The 19,417-nt window shown below is 39.2% G+C and overlaps 1 protein-coding gene across 2 annotated transcripts in view; it reads right to left on the reverse strand.

The window, feature by feature from the left end:
• Positions 1-4,202: 4,202 nt before the first annotated feature.
• Positions 4,203-19,417, reverse strand: part of Wdr26 (WD repeat domain 26) — a 45,430-nt gene continuing 30,215 nt past the window's right edge. For both annotated transcript variants that reach the window (XM_050143037.1, XM_050143038.1), the window contains exons 9-14: positions 17,867-17,986; positions 15,460-15,605; positions 14,953-15,031; positions 13,770-13,899; positions 12,175-12,360; positions 4,203-8,683 (exon numbers count right to left, since the gene is read on the reverse strand). In XM_050143037.1, the coding sequence (XP_049998994.1) occupies positions 8,658-8,683; positions 12,175-12,360; positions 13,770-13,899; positions 14,953-15,031; positions 15,460-15,605; positions 17,867-17,986 (687 nt within the window). In that variant the 3' untranslated portion in view covers positions 4,203-8,657. The remainder of the gene's footprint in view (positions 8,684-12,174; positions 12,361-13,769; positions 13,900-14,952; positions 15,032-15,459; positions 15,606-17,866; positions 17,987-19,417) is intronic.

The raw sequence follows: 19,417 nt of genomic DNA on the forward strand, positions 1-19,417 counted from the left end.
TGCTCACAACTTTCCATATGCTGTCACTTGTATGCAATTGGTCTCATTCTAGATTGTGCGCTCCTGGAGAGCAGAGTCCACTCTGGTCATGTTTGTGTTGTCTTCCTTTCCTGGCGCCTGATACAGTGCCTTGCACACAGAAACAATAAATGGCTATTGAATAACAAGCTAATCTGATTGTGTTGTTCTATTGCTCTTTCATTAAGAAGTCTGATTGATGTCCTTTAATTCAGAGAAGCAGCAATGGAACAGCAGAATCAAAGCCCACCACTATCTTTCTCTTTTTTCAAGGCAGTTAACTTTAGAAGTATTCTTTTTCTAAAATGACATATTGATTGTCTAGCTTGTATGTATGTTTTTGTGAGGGTGTCAGGTCCCCTGCAACTGGAGTTACAGACAGTTGCAAGCTGCCATGTAAGTACTGGGAGTTTTCTCTGGTTCTCTTGAAGAGTAGCCAGTGCTCTTAACTACTAAGCCATGTCACCAGCCCAATAATGTGCTGCACACTAGAAGTATTGTAAGATCTTCTGGGCTTATAAGGGAAACTGTTGTATTGGATTTACTTCAGTCTGCTGAAATTAATTTTGCTTACAAGTAATATTTTATCAGATTATGCATTATCACATACTAGGTGTAACTATCTCTCTCCAATATCTAGATAAACTTGTTTTAATAATGCAGAAGTAGCCGGGCAGTGCTGGTGCATGCTTTTAATCTGAGCACTCTGGAGTCAGAAGCAGGTGGATTTCTGAGTTTAAGGCCAGTCTGGTGTACAGAGTGAGTTCCAGGATAAACAGGACTACACAGAGAAATCCTGTCTTGAAAAAACAATAATGATGATAGTAACAGAAATAGGCTGAATTGGGGTGTGGCTCAGTGTTAGTGCAATTTTCCAGCATGAGCACGGTTATAGGTTTCATCTCCAATACCACAGAAGGGTAGAATTTGAAATTATGTTTGCCATCTAGGGTCAGCAATCGGAGATTTTCTCTTTTTTTAAATGTTTTTATATGTATAGGTGTTTGGCCTGATTGCATGTCTGTGCACTGCAAGTGTGCAGTGCCCCTAGAAGCCAGAAGAGGACATCAGATCCCCTGGAACTGGAGTACTGAAAATCAAACCCATGTCCTCCAAAACAGCCAGTTCTTAACTGGAGAGTCATTTCCCTAGACCATTCATTCATTTTAATAGGATCTCCTGTGTCCTCGACTGGTCTAGAACTCAGTATCAACCAAGCTACATCCCACACTTTGTCCTTTAAACCAGGCATAGCCTGTAGTAGAACAGATTGAAATATTTTTGATGTAGTAAAGTTGGTTAGGAAGGCTGTTCAAAATATGTCTGTCCTTGAAGATTTCCAGTGAAGCCTTTGGATTTAGCCTACTTTTCTCAAATATCTTAAAAGGCAGGAAGCTAGCTAATGACTTGGTCATTCAAAGCCTCAACTGTAGTGCCTCAACTGTAGTTACCACATCAGTCACAGCACTAATTTGGTACTACACTCAGGATGCTTTTCAGAAAGGTCATTTCAGTTAGAAAGACAGCTTTTCATGTGCTCCCTGTGAGGCTGGGTGCAGAAGAGGGTGATAGGTGGGTGAATACAGTTCACTTACTGAAGCAGAGGTTTGGCTTCCTGTTGTCAATCTCTGCCATATCTGTTCAAATGGCATTTTTTTTTATCTTGGGTCCCACTTATGTATCAGTTTCCACTAAATATTAGAACCTAGTGAAAATGTGTGCTGATTTAAAAGCTAGTGGAGGAGGTGGACACCTGTAATCTCAGCACTCCAGAGGCGGAGGCAGCACTGCTTCAAGGCCTGCTTAAGCTACACTGCTCAAATATGCTAAGTTCCTGTTTTCTTTTTCTTTTTTTTTTTTTTAAAAGTATTTAACTTTATGTGCATCTGGTATGGTGTTAGATTCCCCGGAACTGGAGTTACAGACAGGTGTGTGTGCTGGAAATTGAACCCAGGTCCTCTGGGAGTGCAGTCAGTGCTCTCAACCACTATCTCTCTCTCCAACCTTAAGTTCCTCTCTGTATCAGAGTGGAAGGTTAAGTTTTTGTTTCTGCATTGGTAGGCAATGAACCCAGGGCCTTGCACACGTAAGTATTCTACAACTGAGCTATACACCCAGCACTGGTATGTAAGATTGAGCTACTATTCCATGACTCTCCTGACATCTCTTCCACACAGCCCACTCCCTGGGATCTGTGATGTCAACTGAGGGGACTTGACCTCACCTTACATCCATTACCCCCTAACCATTTACTTGTGGTTGGCACTTGAACAAAGGCGTTTTGTTCATTCCCAAAGCTAGCTTCACACTGCTCATTCTGAGGAAGAGAACATGGATCCAACTGCGAGAAGTTTCCTTGACATCTCTGGAACTGATCTACCTCTGGGCCTGCTTATTCCACAGACTGGACTGAACCTTATTTAATTGAGGGCTATGACTGACAACAGAGATCTGTGGAACAAGGCAAGTTCTCTAGCAAATCTGCACATTCTTTTTCTGGGGCAAAGGGATATGGATGTCAGTGGACAACTCTGTGGATCAGCTCTCACCGTCCATCTTGTTGAAATGGAGTGGTCTCATCTGTGCCACCGCACAGCATACTCCAGGATAGCTGGCCTGCTACCTTCGGATGATTATTGTCTCTGCTTCCCAGTCTTCCCAAGATTACAGACCCACACCACCATATCCGGTTTCTTATGTGAGTGCCGAGGACTGAAGTCAGGCTTATAAGGAAGTGCTTTTATCTGCTGAGCTATTGCCTTCAGAACGTTTCTTTTAGTGCTGGGAACTGAGATTGACTTCACAAACACTTGTAGGTAAGTACTGAAGTCACCAAGCTCCATCTCCAGCCGCTATAGATGACCCCAGGTTTCTTAGTTGATATTTTCTACCAGTTGTAATAATCAGTGCATTGTACTGATAACCTACCTCCTTCCTGCCTACCACGCTCTGAAGCAAGTTCAAGATCACTTTAGATTTAGAATCTTAAAGCATACACAAATATAGTGCCAATACGCTCTGTATAAACTATCACGGGGAGGAGGGAGAGCCTTATGTGGCTCAGGTAGGTTCAAATCCACAAACCTCTTGCTTTTTCTTCTAGAGTTAGACTGTTTACCATTTCTTTATATTAAATAACCCATGAGGGCTCAAAAGTTCTATAGTTGGTTTGTTAACACATAGGCATCTAAACAAGGTCTATACATTTGGAGAATGTCTATAAGCCTTTCATTTCACTGCAGAAGTCAAAAGGACTGGAGTGACAGACACTTGTGAGCTGCCATGTGGGTGCTGAGAATTTGAACCTGGATCTTCTGGAAGAGCAGCCAGTGTTCTAACCTCTGAACCATCTCTCCAGCCTAGAACTTGGTATAAAGACTACTAGGATGACCTTGAAGTCTGCTTTATCCCTTTTAAGTCTTAAATCACTCTTCAAACACATTTTTTTTTCAATTCTCGGTTCAATGTCTGGTGGGATACTATTAGTTCCCTTCTAAGATTAGTGACACAGCTTTAACATACTAAGTAACTTGACTGGAGACTCTAGAAAACTGAAGTATTTAATTATATACATACCTTCTGAAATCTTATGTCATTTAATTTTAGTGACACTAACAAATTTAGATTTTTTTCCAAAGTGGCCACCTGCAGACTAAAGGGAGACTATGGTATGACTGAAAGCATTAGCTCTAAACTAGTCTCAGTTAAATCCCATCTCTTAAGGTGTAATTTAACTCTCAGCCTCATACCTGTCCTCCCTCATCTGTAAGCTGGGAATTACCATCTCCTTACAGACCTGTGCTGATATTATCAAGTAGCTTATTCTAGGGGTTGGAATACACTAAGCACTGGGTATATTAGCAGTTTATCAGTACCATACATGCACACACAGATTTTCTCCTATTATTTATTTCTGGGGGCGGGGGGAGGGGGCACATATTGTTGCAGGAGTTGGCTGTCTTCATGTGCGTCCTTAGTAACCAAATTCAGGTCACCAGGCTTGGAAAAAGCCCTGCTGAGCTATCTCAATGGCTTTTCTAAGTACAGGTTCTGGGATCTAACCTTACCTATGACTAGCTGCATAATGGTCTTCTTCAAGAACACTAACAATTGTTTCCTTATGCTCCACTCACAAACTCTAGTCAAGATATGGCTACCAGTTCAGCAAACTAATACAACAAGAATCAATTATTCATTCTGTTTATTGAATTGAGAGAAGGGAATACAAAGGACTGGGCAAGTGCTGTGCACTGACATGGAAAAGGTGTAATTAAAATAAAATTTAAAAACCCCAATAAAGCAAATCTAAGTTACTGTAATTTCAACCAAACAAAAAAATTTAAAGACATTTAATATACCACACATTTATAAAATAAATGTCAACCAAAAGGTGTTTTGTAAATAATTAGTAGAACAAGTGAAAATAAATATGAGACCTGAAGTTTTTATACTTTAATGAAATAATAAAGAAATTTAAACTACTAAATATAATCTGAGAGGCAGTTAAAAAAGCAAACCCCAAAGTTTAAGAACACAATCCTCTGGAAACATCTGTCAGTTCATAATAACTGTTAGTCCACACCAACAGCTGTGTGAGCTACATCACACAATGCCATATCACTCTCCATAGCTCAGAAATCTCCAGAGCAACACTAAGTTCTTCATGTGATCTCTACAGCTTGGTTTGTAAGCACACACATGCTTCTGTGATCTGCTCCCCTCGGCACGTCACCCCCACACACCCACACACACTCTCACTCCTTTACTTTCAAGGGACCAATAACATTCCCCTCTGAGCCTAAGAATGTTATCATTTTAGCATATTGATCCTGATAACGTAAATGTCTAAGCCAAAGATGGGACACAATTTCATTCTTATAAAAATAGACAAGTATTAACCAAGTCTTAAAGAGCGCACGTTACATGTGCACTAGGCTTTCAGTAAAAATGACAACCTAGTTGTTTCTAGGATATTTTATGAATCAAGTTCTTTCTCAAACACAAAATTTTATACGATTAATCTCATTAACCCAGGCTGTCTGGATTAAATAGATAGGGGATGGGTTTATACAGCCTTTTTTTTTTTTCAATTCTAGAGCAGCTACTGTAACAACAGCTCAACACTGCCAAGTTTAGATTAAATTCACCCTGTTTTTAGAAAGTGTCGAAGTGTAAGTTAGCAGTTTAAGTGAAATCAGTTATGGTTTCTGAAATGGAGGGAATGCTTTGGCCAGCAAACAAAGGGAGATTTGCTGAAGTCTGAGACATTAAAGTAAAATTACTAATATATATTTGAAAACTGGGACACAAAGGATATTAAGACAGATTATCTTCTTTCCTCCCCATTCTTCTGCTGTAAAGTAAATGACATGGATATGTTCCCTTTCAAGAGATGTGCGATATACATTTACCCAGTGGGAGGCAGAGGGTCAGTTCTTGTTTGCAGGAACCAATGTCCTAAAAAAGATTTCAAGGTGGGGAGGGTGGGGAAGAAGAATTTTCTATTAATGCCACAGAACGCCAGTTGAGGCAGAGCACTCCTAACCACTGACCTTGCTCAATTACTGTTTGCATTTTCTCAGACTAAGGAAATAGTGATAAAATTGCTCTTGGTTTATTTAACAGGTTATTTTAATTACCTATAGTCAGAGAATTCCTTTTTTGTTCTCCCACCCAATAAAATGGGCCAATATATGGGGACATTGTAAACAAAATTTCCTGTCTTCAACTACTTACCTGGATTACTAGACTATCTGGCCAGCAAGAGCAATGAAATACAGCTGGCATGAATACTAAGAAAATAGACAGAGTCTGAAGCTCTGTCATCTCCCAACTCCCACTCTTAATTCATTTGCTCACCACCCACACACCAACCTCAGTGATTCCCAAATCCAACACTTTACCACTAAAAACCAGTTATTTAGAGGAAAAAGACATTTAATTTCATTCTTGCACTAGCCCTTAATCAATGCATTAACAACAACAAAAACATTTTTAAGCATATGGAATTGAGCCTACTAACCTGATTTTTGGAGCCAAAATTCTCCACTATTTTGATCTATGCGCAAAAAGTATTGGTACTTTTCAGTTTATACATTGGTTAGTATCTTGTGACAGGCTTGACAGAATGTTCCCTCTTAAGCCTTTTTGTGTTGTTTATCACATTGTCAGAAAATTTCAGTTAATAGCTAAGGGTTAGAAAAATCCTGCCACTAGGTTCTTCCATCATAAAAGCTAGGGTTTCTTCACCATCTTTCTCACGTTGACTTCAGGGTAAATATAGGAAGTGGATGCTTACAGCAAATTGGCACAGTGAAGTACCAGTATATACAGGAAACTGCTAGTTAGGGCAGACCTGGCAACCAAATTCACCTAGCTGCTATGAACACCTTTGCATAGTTGCAACTCCACTTTAACAGGAGTTATGGTCTTGTAAAATGTCCCTCCCTTTCAGTCCACGTTTTTACTTCTGTTTTGAACTGTACTTCAGAAGTACTGTGACAACTCAAGACAGATCTAGGTGTGGCTTGGTGTAGAATCTGAGTGGGCACAGATCTCAGGGAATATTCCATAAGTACCATGTAGGACGATGTAACCACATTTGTAAACAGCTGTGGAGTTGTTTGCCACATTTTGTTAGTGATTGTTACTGTAGAGACTGGGGTGTATGTATTAATGGCTTCAGGGTATATCAATCAAAATACGGTTTTAACTGCACTGAGGTAAAGAGGAGTTGCCACTTAATTATATACATTAACAAATCAAAGTTTTTATTCAAGCTTAAAGTAAAAAGTAACTTCAGTCAGGAAATGAAGTACCAGATAAAGGGTAACATACTATTTTAACTTGGAAGTATCAAAACAGGATTTCTCTGATTTTCTAAAGTGGTGGTCTCTGCAAAATGAAGTTTAAAGAAACCTTTTTACACATCAATTTGATAAAATAATCGCCGACTACGATCTGCCATTTCCTTACTGTGGGCTTTGGGAGAATGAACACTATTTGAAGGCCAAGTGTGTTTTCTTCTCCCTGCGACCACCCTTCATGACCTCTACCATCCAAGCCTCGCCCCTCTTAGGGCTATGAAGGGTATGATCATGATGAGATTGCCATAGACTTGGCTCAGCCTCAAGGGCAACTTGGTACAAGATGTTTTTTTCTTCACCAAGATCTTACTTTGGGAGTGATTCCACTTCTCCTAATAATAGCTGTGGTCACCCTTATTACCCTCTACTGACAACAGGGCATTTCAAGGGAGACTGTTAGAGCCAGTGGCTGTGGGTTCAAAAACACCGTGAACATCAGACGTTGGATGTAGTCTTCAAAATGAGTAGTCTTTGTTCCTGTAAGGAAACCATCCCTTAAACTACAAGGGGGAGGAGAGGGAAAGACGGTCCACAGCACCAGTTTGAATGAGGTTCAGTATGGCAACATCTGAAAAGCTGAGAAGGAATCTTTCCAGTGTCCCTATATGTTGGGCATTAAGGGCAACTAGAAGAAATGACTGAGGCTTTAATCCCAGTTTATTTATGTTTGTAACCTGCTGAATTCTTCTAAGTCTCAACTACACTATAAATTCCCAAAGTAGCCTATCTTCTGATCTCTACTTTTACTAGATCACACCAAGACCAGAAGAACATGGAACAAGCTTTCTCAAAAACCTAGACTGATGGCTGATTTTTATGTTGGTGTATTTATAAAATTCTCCTTTTGAATCTTGAATTTCTTCAACATCAGGTACTGATGCCCCTTCGGGAACAAAATAAAAAGGGGGAACCTTCCAAGTATCTCTCTGCTCTCCTGTGCCATGTCCTTCTGAGCAGTCTCTGACCATGCCATCTCAGGTGGTACTCCAGAAGAGCATCAGTCACACTGCATATCTGAGTCACAGAGGAAACTCTTTTTAAGCTGGTTTAGATTCCAAATGTATACAAATGAAGTCACTTTAATCCTATAAATACTTCTTAATTTATTTTTAAAAAATTGTGCTGTTAACCCTTTTACGGGGCAACGAGCTATGTGAAAAGTACAAAACTTTTTGTCAAATGTAATATTGAGAGTGCTTTTGACATAGTTCACTGTTTATCATCTGATCAGTATATACTGCGCAACGGGCAAGGCTAGAATCCATGAACCAAGCTGCAAAGATCTCAAGCTAAATAAGGCGGAAAGATTTGAAGAAACAAAAGGAAGTTCTTTCCTGTCCAATGTATACTCTTCAGACTAATGAACTCTTCCTATCAAGCCTTCTAAACTGTTAAATAAAGTTTCCAAACGAGCATTTGAACTTCATTACACAGAAGAGCAACAAGAATGGTATCCCACCAGACAAAAGGCAGGAGGGAAAAATATATATATACTGAGTTCAATGGGTAAGCCTGAATGTAGCACAGTTCTTCACAACCGATGGGGAATAATTCAACATGGTGTCCAACAACGTTCTAACGACGTGCTTCATCAACTGGTTACTATGAAGCAAAGTGTAAATGTTTGGCCCCAATCGGGCTTCAGAAATGGTTCTTTTTTTCATGACGAGCATGTCTGTCCAGCTATCAATCATGTTTGTTTGCACCAAATCCCAAGCCATTAAAATACGACTAATTTTAAGTTAAACAGAAGTCGTCTGCTCCAATTCGCCATCAACTATCCATGCTACTGCATTCCTCTGAATGAAGACAAGATGAAAACGTGCAGAGAGAAAAAGAAAAAAAAAAGATACCAGTTAGAAAGTTTCAAAATCTGCATTAGTATATAAACAGCAGAATAAATAACATAAATAAAAATTCTTGATATTTTCGTAGTCCTTAATATATCTCCCTCAGGTTTTAGGTTATATAATTACATTATAATGTAACCTCATGCTTATTTGAAATAATACAGAAAAGGGATGAACATAATATTAGAATTTTATAATTTTATGCTACTTTTTGACAATCTCACTGTGTAGCTCTAGCTGGCTTTGAACTTTGAGTTCTACCTGCCTTTGACTCCAGATTAAAGGTGTGCATAACCATGCCTGATGGGATTCCTTATTTCATTTATTAATTTATTTTGGTTTTTCTTTTCTTTTCTTAAGACAGGATTTCTCTATATAACAGCCCTGGCTGTTCTGGAACTCACTCTGTAGATCAGGCTGGCCTTGAGCTCAAGAGCACCTGCCTCTGCCTCCTGAGTGCTGGGATTAAAGGCATGGACAGAATTCCCTATTTTTAAAATTAACCTTGAAATAGATAATTGGGATAAGAAAATTTTGCTAGTTTACAACAAGAACAATGAAAGAAAACTAATAATACAAGGCAGGGCTGCACACTTTATGTATTCAATCCCTTCAGCTGCTAAAGCCTGGGGTCTCCGGTATCACCCAGCTCCATTTGGGAGCGGTATATATATGACCTGTATTAAGATAGAGTTCACATACCATAACAATATAGTCATTTGGGTACTTAATAGTTTTAACATATTGATAGCCTATATAACAGCAGCACACAATTTTAGACCAACTTTACCATCTTATAGCAATCACACAAATCCCCATCTAAAACAAAACAAAACAACAAAAAACCCCAAAGATTCCTCTAGTCTCTGTGGACTGGCCTATTTTTAAACCACTTCAATATAAAATGCAATCACAGCATATTGTGTGTCTGTATGTTTTTGTTTCTGGTGTTTCATTTACTATACATTTTCAAGGTTCATGTACCTTATATAGCATGTATACATATTTCATCCTATTTCATTTTATATACCCCCCACACAAACAAAACCCAGAAAGTAACTAAGGCAATCAATCTTGTAACTCATTACCAAAGATTAGAAATCAAGCCAGGAGGTAGAGTCATGGCTCAGCAGTTAAAAAACAATGTCCGTCCTTTCAGAGGGCCCTGGTTCGATTCCCACAACACACACAATGGGATTTTAAAAGTTTCTAACTCCAGTCCCAGGGAATCAGACAGCCTCTTCTGGCCTCTGGGCACCACACATGTGGTTCAGATTCACATTCAGGCAAAAAATCCGTAACACATAAAGACAAATTTAAGAACAAATAAGATGGCACCAAGGGTCAAAGCTCTTGCTGGTAAACTTGAAGATCTGAGCTCACTCAACAGAACCCGTATGGGAGAAGGATACCAATTCCAGCAAGCAGTCCCACTGATTCAACATAGACGTGTACCCACCACCTTCCTGTACCCAACAAATGTACAAACTTTTTATATCATAGATATATGGTTTTAAGTATTTAAATGACATATAACCTTAGACTACGTTCTTTGAATGTTATTTTTAAGCCACTTACACTCCCAAATTCCTATTCTAAAAAGGTATAGAAAAATGTTTCGTTTGTATGTGGAAAAAGACCACAAGGGATATTCTCAAAAAGTACTTCTTTTATTTGAAATGAGAATGACCATATCTGTAGGGTCAGACCTATGTGATGTAGCATAATGAACATCGCTGAACTGGTCCTGATCCGGGAACTGAGCCAGTATCTGGCACACCCACTGAAGTCACAAAGTACAACTCCTATCCCACTGTGCTGCTGCCGGCACTGCTTATGAGAGGAAGCTGCTGCGTAGACAACTCCTGTCCTGCTTCTCCCAATCACATTCTGACTGACTAATAAAATACAGAAGTACAGATAACTGCAGATGCAGATGTCCAAAGATCATAATTTGCTCTGTAGACCAGCTAGCCTCAAACTTAAGAGGCCCGTCTGTCTCTGCCGCCTCCCAAGTGCTGGGATTAGAGGTGTGCGCTGGCTTCATCTCTGTCATTAAAAAAAAAAAAGCTAACTTCCCTCCAATGAAAATCATTAATTGAAACTGTTAAATGTTTTTCTTCCTAAATTGTTTAGGTGGGAGGTTGGAAGAGCTAGATGGCTTTAGCAGTTAAAAGCATTTGTTGCAAAAAAAAAAAAAAAAAAAAAAAAGCATTTGTTGCTCTTGCAGAGGACTGACATTCTGTTCCCAACATGCACATCAGGTAGCATAGGCACACAGCACAGGCACACACATGAGAAAAACAAAACAATAACCACCATTGGTGGAACATACTGAACAAAACAATCTCTAAGGGTTTCCCTCTAAATGAGACAGTTTACTTGTTCTCTCTGAGTGAAAAAAGGGCATTTACATAAAATATCTTATTCTCTCTAGTATTATTATATTTAATCAAGAATTGATCCTCATCTGTTAGCTTTATGGCTTTCTTCATCAAGTATCAAGGTGGTGGGAAAAACCTTCCAGACCTAGACTTGCCAAAATGCAGCATTCAACAAATTAACGAGATCTGCCATATTTTGGTTCCTTCCCTATAAAATGAAAGTAAAAATGTTCTTCTTACAAGACCATGAACACACAGAGAGCAAATATACACTGAACATGCTACTTGGCACATGGGCAGCACAGAAACTTTAGTTCCTTCTTTCCTTCGCCATAAGACATAGTTAATGTTAGTATGCTATACAGTGCTAACATATTAGTAAAACCCAAAAATGATGATCAATAAAATGAAAGTTTCTCAGAATTTATAATTGTTTAGTTCTCAAGTACATAAAACATTTCATATAATAGCACATTTACACAGTGTGACAAAGCATCACTTTAATAAAATCTGTATGTGCATGCAAGTGTATACCTGCAGGTGCAAGATGTGTGGATGTCAGAGGACAACCTTGGGTGTCAGTCCTTGCCTTCCACCTAGAAACAATCTCCCTTGTTCTCTGCTGTACATGTCTGCCTAGCTGGCCTAGCAGCTTCTGGCGATTCTCCTATGTGTCCACCTACCATGTTCCATAAAAGCAAAGGGATTATAGACTCACACCACTATACACCAGCATTACATGGGTTTGGGGATCCAAACTTAAGTCCCCACACTTATGGGGCTAACACTTAGCATGTTCCCATCTCTTAACCCCCCAAATTCTAAAGTATATTACAGCTAACTTGATGCAAACGAGGAAGTACATTGTAGCTTACTTTCTTCGTTGTCTAGCCAAAAACAACAAATAAAACTTAATCTTAGATTTTTCAAATTCTTTTTATAAAGTGAAAAGGTGAAATAAAAAAAAGTCATGTTCTACATTTAAGCTACTATTTAAAAGTACTGTCACTCAGAGCAGTATTTGTCTGGAGAACACAAGGGCTGTGTGTGCCTTACCTTCAATATTCTGGTGGTCTAGAAAAGGTGCTGGTCCCCATATTCTAACAGTGCCGTCATCTGATGCACTGGCCATCATAGATGGAATCTGTGGGTTCCAGCTAACACAATTAACTGTGCGCGTGTGCCCTGTCAGTTCTGCAATTGGCAATTCACTTCGTTTGTGCCAGATGTAAACCTTGTGATCTAAATGTAGAGCAATTCAGAGAAGTGTTAGAGAGCCACGTCATCAACAGAATTACCATTTACCACACACACGATTCTTCAATATTATATCTTAAAGGGAGGAAAAAATAAAATAGTTTAATAACTTCTATGAAAAGCCATGTTAATACATTATAATTTTTTTCTTCCTATTCAAGGTACCTAGCTCTGAAGCCACAAAAATAGCTACTTGCAGTAGTCTGTTCATTTGTGACTAATGCTAATCACAACCTGGGGCAAGATGGCTCAGTAGTTAATGCTTGCTGCTCTTGTAGAGGACTAGAGTTCAGTTCCCAAGCACCCGTGTAAGGTGGCTCCCAACCTCCCAACTGTCCAGACCTATACATGACATTTGTTAACAGAACAACTCCAGATACAAATAAGGTATCTGAGCATAAACCAGCTCAGAATAGAGATGATGATGATGTACTCTGTGGAGGTGACAGAGAAACGAGGTATCCAAACTGGAAAACTGCAACCATTAGAGGAAAACCTTTATTGGGAGCTTACAAAGTACTTTACTTGTGTAATGAAATCTTCCTCATGCTAGGAAGTGGGCACTCTGCTTCTTCCACACTGTAGAGACAGTGACTGAAGTAATCTGAAATAATGGAAAACTAATCTCTCTACTTTGCTGTTCAGGCACATGTTTATCTAAAAACACAGGTATTTGTCATCTACAAACCAAGTTTACTAGAAAGAAAATTGTAATTTGAGTTTTTCTGAAGCCAAACAACTATCAGCATAAATGTGTTGCTCAGACACACATACTATCTTTTAAAAAGAAATCATTATTATTTTCCATTGCCTTGATAGAAATAATTATTCTGTTGAAATATAGGTAAATCATAATAACCAACTTGTGGTTTTTGGAGACAGGATCTCTCTATATTGTCCTGGCTGTCCTGAAACTATGTAGACTTGGCTGGCCTCAAATTCAGAAATCCACTTGTTTCTGCCTCCATCTCTCTCTCGAGTGCTAGGATTAAAGGCATGTGCCACTATGACCAGCAAGCCTGACTTTTCCGACCTTTGAAAACAACCAATTATTATAAAGGTATAATGATTTAAGTAAATTTTGACTTGATTCAAACATCAAACGCATGTCTAAAACATGATTAGGATAGGTTCCACTAATCTGTAACAGGCACAGAACACTAGCAGCTTAAGGCCCTGGGTTCCATCACCAGCAACATAAGGGAAAATGGACAAACAATCAAAACCAAAACCAAACATCAAGGATTCAAGCCATTCCCCAAAAGGTAACATTAAGAATATAGTCGATAATCTACTAAAAACCTTAATCTTCTACCTGACACCTGCTGATAGACTGGGAGAACACAGACATTAAATTCACCTACGCAGTGAACGAACAGCGACACCAACTTTACCTTCACTGCCACTAGCGATGAAGTCTTCATTATGGCCTCCAAAACATGAATGGATTGTATAAAACCCTTGGGTAACACCTTGGTATTTCCTTACTAAAACTCTGTCTTGCAAGTCCCATAAATGAACTCCCTGCAGGCAAAAAGAAAAAAAAAGTTTTTGTTGCCTTTTTTTTTCCATTTTTTTTTTTTTAAAGGCTGGTCAAGCGAAGCAGTGGGAGTGGAGAAGGAACAAAGAAATCTGTAACTGGTTGTGATCAATTAGTTGTAAACACCACTACTCTCGGACCAACTTTTTTTTTTTTTTTTTTTTTTTAAAGATAGGGCTAGTTCTGCCTCCCATCTGTGACATTTATTTATTTATTTATAAAGACAACCCCACCAAATACTCTAGGATAGCCTGGAGCTGATAGATCCTCCTAGGTTTGTGTGCTGTGCTTTTTTGTTTTTGAGACCAGGTTCCTCTGTGTAGCCCTGGCTGTCCTAGAACGTGCTCTGTAAACCAGGCTGGCTTCAGAGATCTGCCTGCTCTGCCTCCTGTATGCTAGGACAAAAAGTGTTCCCAACTATATCCCACCCTCAGGTTTTTTTTTTTAAGAATTCGGGCATGTATGATATCATGAAGCTTAGTAGTTTTTTTTTTTTTAATTAAAAGGCAGACAATCTAGCTTAGGGTCTTATAATATAGTGCCTCATGTTGTGGTGACCCTAACCATAAAATTATTTTCATTGCTACTTCCTAACTGTAATTTTGTTACTGTTATGAACTGCAATATAAATATCTGATATGCAGGATATCTAATAAACGACCCTTGTGAAGGATCATTCAACCCCAAAAGGGTCTTGACCCATAGGTAAGAAACACCGAGCTAGTCCAATGGCTTGGAAGCACTCTTAAATTCAGAGATTGACTATTCTATTCTGCTTTTCTGAGCGCTGGGACTAATGGTACGGGCTCTACACCCAGCCTCAATAGACTCTTTAACAATAATTTGTGAATATTCCTTTGCCCACTGGAACATTTTTATTTTCTATTTGTGCAAAATGCTATTATTTCAATAAACTTATAGCTAATTCCTACATATTTAAGCATTAAACACATACATTACCAGCTAGACTAAAAACAACAAAAGCACATTTTCACTAAGTTGAATTTTTTCTGAAAGTTGTAAAAAAAAAAACATACCTGAGTTGCTACATTTAACAAAGCTAATCGGCCATTTTTTGAAATAGTAAATGACATAATAGGATGATCTTCTTGTACTCTGTAATCAGAAATAATTTTTCAGGAAAAGCAAATGAAGAGTCAAGAACTTCAAATTATGAGACTATAAACTATTTTAGCTTAAATGACACTTTTGCCTTACACATGTGTCAATAAGAATGAGTTAATAAGTACCCCATAACACCAATTCAAATCACCAATAAAAACTATAAACAAAATCCCAACTATATACATATTTTCGTATAAATTAGACTATTCTCCCCCCTTTTTTCCGAGGGGGGGGGGAGGTTCAAGACAGGGTTTCTCTGGGTAGCCCTGGCTATCCTGGAACTTGCTCTGTTGACCAAGTTGGCCTTGATCTCAACAGACTGGCTGGCCTCTGCCTCCTGAGTGATGGGATTAAAGGTGTGCCTAGCACTGCACCCTGCTAAATTAGACCATTTCTACTGGAAACAAAATAATAGTTACATGTTCCTATCTGTAAGGTCCTCAAAGTTGTAGCCCCGGATTCTCTGGTGGGTGTCAGAAGCCAGTACAGTCTTGCCGTCACTCAAGCACCATAGGCATTGCACTCTCACCCCCTCCCAGGAGTCCAAAAGATTTCCATCCAGGTCCTAAGCAGGGAAACAAAACAAAAACAAAACCACTCAGAAAGCAAACCAAATGTAAATACTTGACAATGACTTATGAAAATAGCTTTGTTTTTGTCTGAGGCTGATCTAGTCAAACTCTACATGTATTTTAACTTAGGAGAGTTTGACTACATACAGACCTGCAACTGTACTCTGACATGCAAAGCTGGGATATGAAAAAAAAGAGAACTAGGAATAGCTTATAACCTAATAGAATAAAACACAATGAATTCCATTTTACTAGAAAGGGGCAGCTTGTAATACCTACCCAGGGAGGTATTAAATTGTCAGTGAGCCGCCCTGAAAGTAGTTTAAATGACCTACCCAGAAGAAATGAAGCCTACTGCACAGCCTAGTAAAATGTGTTTTATTCCGTAGAGGTCAACTACAGACAGTTTATCTAAATAAACACCCAACTGAAGTGATGCAGTGGGGGAAAAGATATGAAAACATGTACTAGGACCCCGTGAGAAGAGACAGGTGTGACATGTGGGCCCTAGACAAAGCTTAGGGACACTGCATTTGTATGTCATAGAACAATTTACCTTAGTTTAATCAAATAATTTGCAATTGCAAGGTGTGGTGGAACACGCCTTTAATCCCAGCATCTGTAGGCATATGTAGGAGGATCTTTGTGAGTTTGGGGTTAGTCTGGTCTACTTGGAATGATTGGATAGCCAGGGCTACATGGTGACCCAGACTCAAAACTGACATCAAAATCTCAATCAACACAGCAGCTATTGACCATAAGATTCTTTAAATCACTTGTCAGTACCCATCACTTTTTTTAAAAAGGGTTTATTTTTTAAAATTAAGTGTGTCTGTGTGAGGTGCACATGTGTATAGCTACCCACAGAAGCCAGAAAGGGGATGGAGGTGTTGGATCCTCTGACAGCAGTAAGAGTGGTTGTGAACCACTCAACATGAGTGCTGGGAACCCAACTTGACTCCTGTAAGAGCACTGCATGCTCAGCCATCTCTTCAGCCGCAGCACTGATTACTTCTATTCCTCAGATACTTCGGCTTGGGCGATTCATGAAATTCAACCTTCTTGTGGGTTTGCTGCTGTTCCACACTGGGTCTCTTATATCCAGGGCTGATCACAAAGCCAAGGAGGACCTTGGACTTATGATCCTATTGTTTCTACCTCCCAAGTGCTACAGTTAGTGTGTGCCACCATGCCCCGTTTGAGATGAGCTACATCCTCAACTCTACAGCACTGTTAACTGTTTCTGGAGACAGTGGTCTCACTTTCCAGTCCAGGCTGGTCTCTAACTCACTAGATCCCAGGCTACTTCTTTTTTTCATTTTTCTTTTGGTTTTTCGAGACAGAGTTTCTATGTAGCTTTGGAGCCTGTCCTGAAACTTGCTCTGCAGATTAGGCTGGCCTTGAACTCACAGAGATACACCTATCTGGCCTCCCAAGTGCTGGGATTAAAGGCATGTGCCACCACTGCCCAGCTCCCAGGATACTTGTTAACTCTTGACAATATTCCCACCTCAGCTTCCCATACCATGCTTGGCTAGCACCGTTTTTCTTACAAAGGCCTAACCTCACTCAAAAGTAATTGCTGAATTTTTCAGTCCTATAAATTAGTACATTTTTTTTCTGTGACACAGTCTCACTATATAGTCCCGGCTGGCCAAAAACTCTAGAGATCCACCTGCCACTGCCTCCAAAGTGCTAGGACAACAGCCACCATGCCCAGGTAATTTTACACTTTTTTTTAAAAAAAATATTTATTTATTACGTGTACAGCATTCCTTCCATGCGTGCCCACAAGCCAGAAGGCGGTGCCAGGTCTCATTATAGATGGCTATGAGCCCCGATGTGGTTGCTGGGAATTGAACTCAGGACCTCTGGAAGAGCAGTCAGTGCTCTTAACCACTGAGCCAACTCTCCAGTCCAATTTTACACTTTTTATGAGTACCAGAAATGGTTTTAAAAGGAGAGAAGTAATAAAAATTCTACTAAATACTCGTAAGAGGACGGTAAGTAGGTTTTCATATTCTATATGTCAAGTGAACCTTCATTTTATTTAATCTTTTTTTTTTTTTGAGATGGGTCTTACTATTGTAACCTTGGCTAGCCTGTAGAACTTAAGAGATCTGCCTGCCTCTACTATGTAATTTAAAGTATGCCCCATCATGCCCCGCAACTGTAAATTTTAAAAATCATTAAGCAAACAGTTCAATTGACTTTTAAAATAGCATACCCTGGTGAGGAGGCACTCAATACTTACACACTGATAGAACTGCCCGCGCTGACCTCCAGTCACAAAGCGTTTCCCATCTGGATTCCAGGCTACACTGGTCAAACTGTCTTCATGAGATTGGCTCATTTTTGTTCTTAATTCTCCCGTCTATAAGGAAATAAAACTGTGGGTAAGATGCTCAAGATGTCTCTCTAAGGGGTATATGCAAAGAAAGAAGACTGGAAAGGAAAGGAGGGGAAGAAGAGGAAGGAAAAAGAAAGGGGTAAGGATTCGTGGATTCGTAGAAGGGAGCCAGAAGAATGGAAGGTGACTGGGTATATTGCTAAGGTACCAGTTCTATTCAGAAAGACGGCTATTTTAAATGGCCTCACCAAAAAATAAGACTACAACACTCAAATAAAAATTAAAAGTTCAGCTGCAATAAGCTTTAATAATCTTCTCATCTTAAAAGAATTAAACATGCCGGGTGGTAGTGGCGCTCGCCTTTAATCCCAGCACTCGGGAGGCAGAGGCAGGCGGATCTCTTGTAGACCCAGCCTGGTCTACAAGAGCTAGTTCTGGGACAGGCACCAAAGCTACAGAGAAACCCCGTCTCGAACCCCCCCCCCAAAAGAATTAAACATGTAATTTTCCACAATCAGGACAATGAAAAGCCCAAAGCCACAAAGCTAATTCTTCTGAGCTTCTCAGTCCAAAATTCTTTATGAATTTTATCCTAAAACTATAGTTAATGCAATTAATAATTCTTTAAGAACACAATTAATAGGTAGTAAGACTATGCCCTCAAAACCACAAAGGGCAATTATAATTTTGATAAATATATTACTCAAATGCTCATAATAATGCAGGGAAAATGGAAAAAACTTTTTTCTAATATGTAATTTTACTTCAATTAAAAGCAGAGCACAGAAATAATCTCTGTACTGTTTAGCATAGCATTCTACAGTGCTTCCAACTCATCAAGCTTGTTTAGTGCCGAAACCTCAGCCATTCTCCTGTTACATGTTCTAAGTTATTCAACTTAGGTGACATGACACATACCATTTAATCTAGTCTTGTTCCGTTTTGTTGAGAGATTAGAAACAGGATCTGAGAGGTAAAGCTGCCCTTGGTATAAAAAAAGTACATGGGCATAATTTTCCTGTGAGAAATGGGTAATCAAAAGTAAAAATCAAAGAGTGAAAACAAAGGGTATAATTAGGAACCTGGGGCCAAGTGATAAAGGCACAAGAGGCACAGAATAGAAAGCTAGATGTCTCCCTTACATGAGAGGAACACAAAACAATTCAACATCTAAATCCTTCCCCAAACTCTTCACTAAGTCTCAGCTATTTAATTACCGTTTTAGGCACTTGACCCGTAGAGCTAAAAGTTTAAATGCAAATACAAAAAGCACCCAAATTGGGTGTTTACTTTTAACAAATATGTTAACACAGTAAGTTCTGAGGCAGCAATGTTTTTCTTCTATTTTGCACAGAACTGTGAGTATGAGGTCATTGGATTAGAGATCTATCTAAATTTCAACAGAAATAGCTTTCGGACTTCTTAAAAGACAACCCTACTAGAAAAGGCCTCAAC

Source organism: Alexandromys fortis, unplaced genomic scaffold (genome assembly GCF_014885135.2).
Source record: "Alexandromys fortis isolate MF-2015 unplaced genomic scaffold, M_Fortis_MF-2015_v1.1 scaffold_51, whole genome shotgun sequence".
NCBI lineage: Eukaryota > Metazoa > Chordata > Mammalia > Rodentia > Cricetidae > Alexandromys > Alexandromys fortis.